Source organism: Sarcophilus harrisii, chromosome 3 (assembly GCF_902635505.1).
Source record: "Sarcophilus harrisii chromosome 3, mSarHar1.11, whole genome shotgun sequence".
Taxonomy (NCBI): domain Eukaryota; kingdom Metazoa; phylum Chordata; class Mammalia; order Dasyuromorphia; family Dasyuridae; genus Sarcophilus; species Sarcophilus harrisii.
In genome coordinates, this window is record NC_045428.1 from 403,729,323 (window position 1) to 403,739,634 (window position 10,312).

The 10,312-nt window shown below is 36.6% G+C and overlaps 1 protein-coding gene across 4 annotated transcripts in view; it reads right to left on the reverse strand.

Annotated features, from left to right (window-relative positions):
- Positions 1 to 10,294, reverse strand: part of UBR3 (ubiquitin protein ligase E3 component n-recognin 3) — a 267,500-nt gene extending 257,206 nt beyond the window's left edge. Inside the window, exon 1 of one of the 4 annotated variants that reach the window (XM_031960483.1) lies at positions 9,559 to 10,293. In XM_031960483.1, the coding sequence (XP_031816343.1) occupies positions 9,559 to 10,130 (572 nt within the window). In that variant the 5' untranslated portion in view covers positions 10,131 to 10,293. Of the gene's footprint in view, positions 1 to 7,667; positions 8,081 to 9,558 lie in introns of those variants that run through there. The other 3 variants (XM_031960485.1, XM_031960484.1, XM_003763950.4) reach the window with 3 other exon arrangements.
- Positions 10,295 to 10,312: the final 18 nt, after the last annotated feature.

The window sequence follows — 10,312 nt, forward strand, 5'->3', positions numbered from 1 at the left end:
AAACCTGGAAAAAGAGGAAAATACATAAAATTCATATCTGCTCAACATCATTAAAGAAGTATTTAGTCTACGGAACTCAAATCCAACATTCTCATAATGATGAACACCCAAAATAGGAAAAGTTAAAACAAGAGATCTTATCATTTGCTGCATAAAATGTCCCTTAATGCTACCCAGCTCCCTCATTATCAAATTACTTTGTGATATGCATTCCTTAGTGGACCTGTTGGCACACCAGAAAGGAGCTATTTCAAGAAGAGAAAAAACAAACAGCTAATATATACTAACCAAATATATTTCCTACTGCAATGAATAATTATGGTTATATTTTACAAGTCAGTTTCCTACAAATTTAATTATCACAAAGAAAGTTTTATCAACATTGGATGAACTAAGAGAAATAAAGTTTTTCTACTTACAAGGCTAAAGACCCACTTTTTTCTGGAGCAAAAGTAAGTAGTTCCAAAGGTGCTACAACAACTATGGATAGATAACAGTAACTAAAAATTGGACAAAAAAAGCCAAATACCATAGCAAAGAAAAAAGTGAAAAACTACATTATTCTAGAGAAAATTAAGGATTTTTTTAAATCCCATAATCATTTCTAAAGATAAGGGTTGCTAGCCTGTTAAATACCAGATTTTTCTAACCTGTCAAATATCAAATTTTCTACTTTCAAAAATTTCCTAAGGATAGATTGTAATCTGTTCAAATAAAGTAATGAATTACTAATAATTAATTAGACCACAATTCTTTATATTTTTATTCAGAATGTTTGCATATCTAAAAAGTCTAATAATTTTTAAATTTTAGATTTAATTATACTTAAAAATTTTAAATATGTCAAAGTCTTGCCCTTAAAAATATTTTAAGAATATCTGAATGTATTGTAAAATTCTATAATAGCAAAGAAAAAATTTATCTATTAATAAACTAAAATTTTTTAATGTATATAATCTAACATACTCCAAAGAATTAGAGCCAGTATTTTTACTTATATATTTCAGTATGGTTAAAATTGAAGAGAGCAAAATAATGTATTTTAATAACCTCAAAGATAAATACTGTCTATCAAACAAAAAACATTTAAACATATACTAAATTCAGTCATTGTGTTGTCAAAAGCTTTATTTTTCAAGCAATATGCAACTATAAATAGAATAAAAAAAGTTTTGAAAAGATTGAAGAGGGAAGAATAAAGTAAAAATTAAGCAATTTATAAATACTATAAATATATTAGCCTTCATTTAAGCACAACTTTTCTTAACAATTTCCTTTATCTGAGCAATATTTTTTTAAAATGCTGTGCTAAAATTCAAGCACTCTAAAGCAAAACAACTGCTGAAAGGATATTCATGAAATATTAATAGATGGGAAACCAGTTAATGGAAAAGGGGGAAAGGGAAGCTTTGCAACATTTGCCTGATAAAGATCTGCTAACCAAAAAATATAGTAAATTGATACAAATTTTTTTTTTTTAAAAAAGAGCCATTCCCCAATATATAAGTCAAAGATCTGAATTGGCAATTTTTAAATTAGGAAATACAAGCTATTATGGCAGAAACTTAGGCATAAACTAACATTTCACACCTTATAGTAAGTTAAGGTCAAAATGGGTTCATGATTTAAACATAAAGGTGGGTTTTACTATAAGCAAATTAGGAAAACAAAGTATAATTTACCTGTTGGATCTTTGGAGAAGAGATGAATTCATGACCAGACAAGAAATAGACAACATTATGAAATGCAAAATGGATAATTTTGATTATATTAAATTGAAAAGATTTTGTACAAACAAAACCAATGCAGCCAAGATGAGAAAGGAAGCAGAAAGCTGAGAAACACAACAAATATTTCTGGCAAAGGCTTCATTACTAAAATAGAGAACTGAGTCAATTTTATAAGAATACAAGTCATTCCCTGACTGATAAATGGTCTCAGGATATAAAAACAGTTTTCAGATGAAGAAATTAAAGCCATCTATACTCATATGAAAAAATCTTGATTAGAGAAATACAAATTAAAACAACTCTGAGATACCACCTCATACTTATCAGATTGGCTAAGATGACAGAAAAAGATAATGATAAATGCTGGAGGGGATGTAGGAAAATTGGGACACTAATGCATTATTGGTGCAATTATGAACTGATCTAACCATTCTGGATAGTAATTTGTAACTATGCATCAAGAGCTATCTAATCAAACTAGGCATACTCTCTGATCCAGCAGTACCACTACTGGGTATGTGTCCCAAAAAGAACATAAAAGAGGAAAAGGGATCCACATGTGCAAAAATGTTCATAGCAACTCGTTTTGTGGTGGCAAGGAATTGAAAATTGAGTGGAAATCTATCAGTGGGAGAATGGCTGAAAAAGTTATGGCATATGAATGTAATATAATATTATTGTTCTATAAGAAATAATGAGGGGCAGCTAGATGGTGCAGTGGATAAAGTACTGCCCCTTAAGTCAGGAGGACCTGAATTCAAATCCAGCCTCAGACATTTAACACTTCCTAGCTGTATAATCCTGAGCAAGTCACTTAATTTCAAATGCCTCACCAAAGAGAGAGAGAGAGAGAGAGAGAGAGAGAAGAAGAGGAGAGAAGAGGAGAGAAGAGGAGAGGAGAAGAAGAGGGGAGGGGAAAGAGGAGAGGAGAGAAGGAGGAAGGGAGGGAAGGAGGGAAGAGGGGAAAAAGGAATGAGGGAAATTGGGAGGGAGGGAGGAACAAAGAAAGGGAGAAAGAGAGGGAGGGAAGGAAGGAAGGGAGGAAGGAGAGAAGGGGAAAGAAAAAGGGAAGAAAGGAGGGAAGGAATCAAGCATCTATTAGGCAACAGTTACTATGTGTGGTACTGTGCTAAGTGCTTCACAAATTTTCTCTCATTTAATCTGATGGGGAAACCAGAGCTACAAAGCAATACAGACCTATTTTCAGACCAAGCAATATGTTAGTACTGCTTAACCACAATTATTACAAAAGAGCACTTGTATTGGTGTGAACTGATGACTTAGAAGACAATCAAAAGCCAAAAAGAGAGAGAGAGAGAGAGAGAGAGAAAGAGAAGGCACGAGTGGAAACATTTGAAAAGTACAAAGAAGAAAACAAAATTCAGAGCAATTGTTACTACCTTTTGAATATAAACTTTAAGAAAACTAAAGAGAAATTTAAATTCATGTTCATTTAAAAAAAAAGTATCAACATCCAAATTAAAAAGTGACTCACCTAATAACTAATGGTGTATATGTGTATATATATATATATATATATATATGTATTGAATAGAAAGATGAATCATCCATTAAAGTCCTGCTCCGCTGTCTTTTTTGTGGCAGGAAGGTGACTCTACACTTTAAAAGGCCATACATACATACCAGTGGAATGCAACCTTTAGAAGGCTCTATACCAAGGTAGAAAGGATTTCATTATCAGCATGAAACACAGGCTAACTAAATTAAAAAAAAAAAAACACCTCATCACTAAATTAGATAGAAAATGGTCACTGTTTTGGCCAAAGCAAAGATCTCAAAGGCCTTGTAATCTGTGTTAATGCAAGAACACTGCCACTGACAAATAACTGATATATGTGTCAGAAAAAAAAAATCCTAGTGAGTTATGTTATATTCATTATTTAAATAGTTTGCTAAATGAAAAATGAAATTATACATGGAGGTCTAAAACAAGTCCCCTATTGAAAATCAAATATAAATATACCCTTTAATTATACTATTATAAACCTTTAACCAGTGCGAGTAATATTTATCCTCAAAAAACGCCAAATTAATAATCGATGTGAAGCAGTGGAATTGAAAATTCCAAGAATTTGTCAATATAATTTTACTTAAATTCACAAAATAATATTTTTATTTTATTTCATTTGTTTATTACTATTTCAACAATGTTGAAAATCTCAAGCTGTGAAGAAATGGTGATATAGTCCCAGAAAATGAAGGAACATTTATCTGGCTATTGTAAACTAAAGATTCTACTGTATTTAAAAATTTCTTCAGAGATTATTATTGCTGAATATTTACATTTGCTTTATATCACCATATTATAATGCTTTTGGAATCCCTATGCATACTTATTAATTTTACCCAAAGATAATATTAGTAGTCAATAATGGGTAGTGTCAGTAGTGTGCCAGTTAAATACTGGAAACTAAGCATAACACATAACATATGCTACTGATAAACATGCTTAAATGGCTAATAACCATAATATTCAAATACAAGTATTCCAGAAAAATAAATTGGAGATTTACTTTATAACTCATTTTGCTTATATTAAGCTTATTATATTAAATTAACTTATTTTTTTTAAAAAGGTACTAATAAAAACTGAAAAAAAAAATTATAACCAATGCCTCTTTCTTGAATGCCAAAATATAGAGGCATTATTCAATTATTTATGATGTTTCAAAATAAATGTTTGTATTTCATATTTATAAGAATTATGTCAATTAATAAATTATACTCAAAGTAAAGTGAAGGCTAAGGAGAAGAGAAAATGGAAGAATAAGGTTAGCATATTGTCTAGCTGGCTGGAACAGAAAGGTTTAAGAGAGCTAAAACTATGTCAGGTCATAGAAGGCAGTGAATGTCAAGCAGGAAGGTTTAAATTTTACTAAGTAGGTAAGCAGAGCTATTAAAAAGGTTTTAGCAGAAGACTGACATGAACAGACTTATACATAGAGAAAATTAGTTTGGCAGCAGTGTAATATATACTGGAAGAGTTAGAGGGTGGAAAACATCAAACTTCTTAGGAAAACCACTGTAACAGACCAAGAAGATAATTAGTACTTATGTCAGAAACTCGGCATAGATCTACATCTCACACACCCCATATATAATAAAGTCAAATTGGACACATGATACCATAAACAAATTAGGAAAACAAATGATAATTTATATATCAGATCTTTGGAGAAAGGAATTTATGACCAAAGAAGAATTAGAGAACATTATGAAAGGAAAAATGGACAACTTTGATTACATTAAACTAAAAGGTTTTTAAAGCACAAAGAAAACCAACAGAAATAAGATTAAAAGGGAAATAAAAAGGTGGGGAAAAAAAAATCTTTACAGTCAGTATTTCTGATAAAGATCTCATTTCTAAAATATATAAGGAATTATGTCAAATTTGTAAGAATACAAGTCACCCCCAATTGATAAATGGTCATAGGATATGAACACTTTTCAGATGATGAAATTAAAGCTAACTATATTCATATGGGGAAAAAAATGCTCTAAATCATTATTGATTAGAGAAATGCAAATTAAAATAACTTTGAGATACCACCTCACACCTGTCAGATTGGCTAAGATGACAGGAAAAAATAATGATATATATTGGAGGGGATGTGGGCAAATTGGAACACTAATGCATTATTGATGGAGTTGTGAAATAATGCAGCCATTCTGGAGAGCAACCTTGAATTATGCCCAAAGGGCTATAAAATTGTGCATACCTTTTGACCCAGCAGTGTTGGATCTATATCCCAAAAAAATCATCAAGGAGAAAAAAGGACCCACATGTGCAAAAATGTTTGTAACAGCTCTTTTTGTGGTAGCAAAGAACTGGAAGTGAGTAGATACCCATTAATTAGGGAATGGCTGAATAAGTTGTAGTGTATGAAGGTAATGAAATATTATTGTTCTATAAAACTGATGAACAGGCTGATTTTTAGAAAGGTCTGGAAAGATTTATATGAACCGAAAGTGAAACAAACAGAACCAATACAATGTTTTCCTATACACTGTTACAATAATAATAATAATGTACCATGATCAACTATGAAAGACTTGGTTCTTCTCAGTGGTTCAGTGATTCAAAGCAATCCCAATAGATTTTGGACAGAAAATGTCATTTGCATCCAGAAAAAGAACTAAGGAGACAATGTAAATCAACACATGCTATATTCACTTCTTTTTTGGGTTTTTTTTTCCCTCTCTCCCATGGTTTTACCCTTCTGCTCTGATTTTTCTCTCCCAACATGATTCATAAAACAATGTGTTAAAATAAACAAACAAAAAAAAAAATCTATATTATGTTGAACAGCAATGAGAAGAAAGAAGAGGGATCTGATGAAGACAGAATAAGACATTAATAACTTAGAAGGAGAGAAAGAGAGGAAAGAGGGAGAGGGGAGAGAGAGAGTACTCAAGGAAAATATTTTGTTAGTATTACCAAACCAGAAAGTAAGAGCAGACCATTTTCTCCAAAATTATTTATTTGAAAATAAAATGAAATATTCTGATATGAGTTAGGTTAAACCTACCCAAAATTCCACTTCAGACCTCCAAAAGCAGTCTAATACTAACAATGTTCAGTAATCTCTTTCAACAAGAAATTAGAAGAAAATTTTTGTCTTCTTTGTTACTGTTAGGAACACAAAGTTAAAAGCAATCCTTCCTTTATGGAAGAAGGAACTGAATGATGAGATTGAAAAATTCCATAGCAGTTAAAACAACGACCAACCAGAAATCCCCAATATATCTTAACTCATAACTACCTTCAAAACATGTTAAGAAATTTTTAAGACTGCAAAGGTTTAAACATATACTATAAACATATACTATCCCTATCACAATAATCAAGTTTTACGTATCCTACCTTGTCAGAATTCAGAAGTTCATGATTTTGGGTCCTAACAAAGTCTCCAAATGAATACCAATGAAGTATTGTCTATAAAGGCAATAAGTTAAATGTGTATGGCCAAAAGGAGTTATGGCGAATTCCTCCAAATAGTTGCTGAAAATTCAGATCATCAAATGGTCATCAATGCATCTCAGAGGAAAAATCTCTGCTATTCAACTCAATCTATTTTGGCATGTTACCTAAAAATTGCTCCCCACACATAACCCATAACTATATGAAAACTCTAGTCCACCTGGGCAAATATGTAGGTCACTATGTATGCAAATGATAATTTCTGTTGGTCCTATCTAGCCCATACTAATACACATGCAGGCAAGTCTCTCTCTGTGGAAACTTCATTAATGTAACTCACTTGCAACATAAGAGCCCTACTGTGTTGGAGTTGACTAGGACGGTAAGGGAAACACTGGTCAACTGAAAAGAATATTGGATTTGGAATCAGAGGACCCATATTAAAATCCCAATTCTGCTACTTACTCCTGTGTGACCCTAGGCAAGTCACTAAACTTGTATCTCTATTTCCTCCTCTGTAAATAAAATAAGAGTGTTAAACTAAATGATCTCGAAGGTCCCTTCCAAACTCTAAATTTATGATCCTATTATTTATCCAGTGTCACATAACAAATATGTGTCAGATTTAAGATTTCACCGAGGCTTATTCTGCCTCTAAGGACATCCCCTCCAGCTACTACAGCACAATGACTCTCTGCTTATACTATGCATTTAATAAATATTAATTGTCTTGAATAATATTCTGAATTGAACTGGCGAATTTCAAAATGAATACAGCATTTATTCCATGTCCACTGTTTCTGATATTTGCCCACTCAAACTTCTAAGCTAGGTGATGTAATGTGTCACAGGTAAACAGAGAGCAAAGCTGCAGTCAGAAATGAATGAGTTGAAGTCACTTCTATAACAGTCTTCTGTAATCCTGACAAAACACTTAATCTCTCAGTGCTTTAAGTAACTCTCTTAATACTATAAATAGCAGAGAAGGTTCCAACCTGCTTTGGTAGAGGGGACTTTCCTCACCCTGGAGTGCCAATGAAATCACAGGTCCAGTCCCTATACCTATTTAAAAGATACAGAAATAAAACCACACAACATGGACTCTAGAGTAAAATGAAAAGAAAGATACCTGCTTTTCAAAATGAGTATTCATTCTAATCTACCTTCAATAAAATTGATATTCAATTCTACTTTCACACTGTGGCATTATAATAACAGCTTAGTTTTGTACCTCTAATCCAAAATGTAAGACTCTAAAATAATCACAAGAAAACTTCTCATTAAAAAGTCAAATCCTAAGTGGGATTTTGTAGACTTCTCAATGCCAAACCAGATCAACCATACAATTTATTGAAATTGGTAAGGAGCATTTTTAAGTAATAGTTCTTCTACTCCAGTATGTTCTCACCATACTTTTTTTTTTTAACATGTATTAAAAAATGTAAAATAAGATCAGTAAAAAGCAAAAAAACAAAAAACAAAAAAAACCAACAAAAGCCAAAATTAAGAGAATTCATCACAAATACCAAAAAAAGGATAGCAAACCAGAAGTTCAAAAAAGAAGTATTAATAATAGATAAAACATTAAAAGTTTAAATAGTCCCATATTAGAATAATTTATATATTCATATTTTAAACATAAAAATGAGATTTTGCATGTCTTTTTAAAATATAATTTTATAAGTACTCAAAAGAAAAATAGGGAGAGGACTAGTCTTTAAGTTGTACCATTAATAACTCTAAGGACAGTTCTATGCAGACACCTTAGCAATTCTTTGCTCGTTATCTTCAGTATCTGAGACTCACCTCCAGATTATCAGCAGTTTTTTTTAAGGTATTTGCATATTTATAAGCATCCAAACACTGTCCATGTGGAAGATACATGAGAAAGTGTATGTAGACTGGCTAACTTGGAATAAGGAATACCTACCTGAGTTCACATCCTGCCTCAGATACTCTAGGCAGTGTGGCCCTAGGTGTTGCACTGAATCTCTTAAGGTCCCAAGAAAAAAAATTTCTAAGGATTGTGAATTACAAATGCACTGTTAATTTGTATCAGCAAAAGGAGTCTCCCTACCAGGAGTTTCCTATGCCTTTATTAAAACCACAAGTCCGGACCCTACCCTCTCCCCACCTCCCAACCAGTCTTTACTCCCCATTAAAAAAAAAAAAAGAAAAAAAAAGTCAGCATAGAAAAAAATCTTTCCCAGTTGAAAACAAAATATTTAATTTAATTAATCTTATGTGTTTTTCTGGAGAATATCCTGGATACAGCAACAATGCACAACCCCACACCCCAAAAAGAGAGGAAACGCTCTCGAGTAAGTGCTCAGGAGCCCAGGTCTAGGGCTCTCGGGTCACAGCCACAGACCCGCTTGACAGCTCCTGTCTCTCCCAGAGGCTCCTCCCTCCTCTCCACCCACCTCCCGCACCAAACACACACCAGCACTCCAGGCATCAGCTTCCTCACTCAACTGAGGACACCCGGGACATTTCCAAAGTCCCTTGCCCAACGCGTCTCTCCCCCGACGGAGACCCCAAGTTAGATCCATTTCTCCTCTTCTCCCCGCTTGCCTCCAGCAGCCGGTATGGGTCGAACGAAGAACCGGACAGCTCCATGACCCTTCTCCCAGACAAGTGCACACTGACAACCCCGCGGTCCCTGCGCGCCAAGGTAGCTCCGGGTCCCGAAGGAGGCCCTGGCGCGACAGCCCCCTCCCCCACCGGTGACAGCTCCGATACCTCTATCCCCATGTGGCTCCAGCTCCCTCCTCCTCCAGTGGCCCCTCCCCCACTCGCCTGTCGGCTGACAGCTCCGGGAGAGCCCCGGAGAGCAGCTCCCTCCTTCTCTCCCTCTGTCCCTCCGTCCCCCAGTCCAGGGCTCACCCGCTCTCCCGCATCACGTTGCTGTCCCCACAATCGCAGGCGCCCCCGGCCTGGCTGCGGAACATGTTGAAGTCGTGTCCGGTGTGGTCGCCCTGATGGAAGCACTCGGCGCACAGGGACATGCAAGGGGAGATGCCGCACGTCCGGCACCGGTAGGCCACAAAGTTGGCTGTCCAGACCAGGCCGCAGAGCGCCGCGGGGTCGTAGGCCCTCACCGCGGCGCAGAACTCCTCGTAGCCGCCGCCGCCGGCCAAAAGGCACTTACACCACTCGAGGGCCTCCTCTTCCGCAGCCCCCGGGCCGCCGCCGCTAGCGCCCCCGCTGCCTCCTCCGGCCGCCGCCGCCGCCGCCTCCTCCCCCCCGCCCTCCGCCCGGGCCAGCGGCCGCTCAGCGCTCAGCACCCGCTCCAACAGAGCCTGCAGCTCCTCAGCACCCGCCCGGTTGTCCGGCCGGCTTAGCGCCTCCTTCAGGTGTGCCGCCGTGGCCGCCTTGTCCCGGCCCAGCTCCGGCTGAGGCGGCTCAGACTGAGGCGACGGCTGCCCCCCGACAGCCGCCGCCGCCGCTGCCGCCATGATGAGAGCTCAGAATTGGGAGAGTCCAGAGCCGGCGGCTCCGGCAGCCGCTGCTCCTGCCGGGATGGTGTTGGGGAGGGGAGGGGGGGGTGGGAATAGATTGCTGAGCTCGGCCCCGGCCCAATTCTCGCGATAGCCGGGAGCTGACGCTCACTTCAGCCCTTCATCTCTCGCTCCGCCCC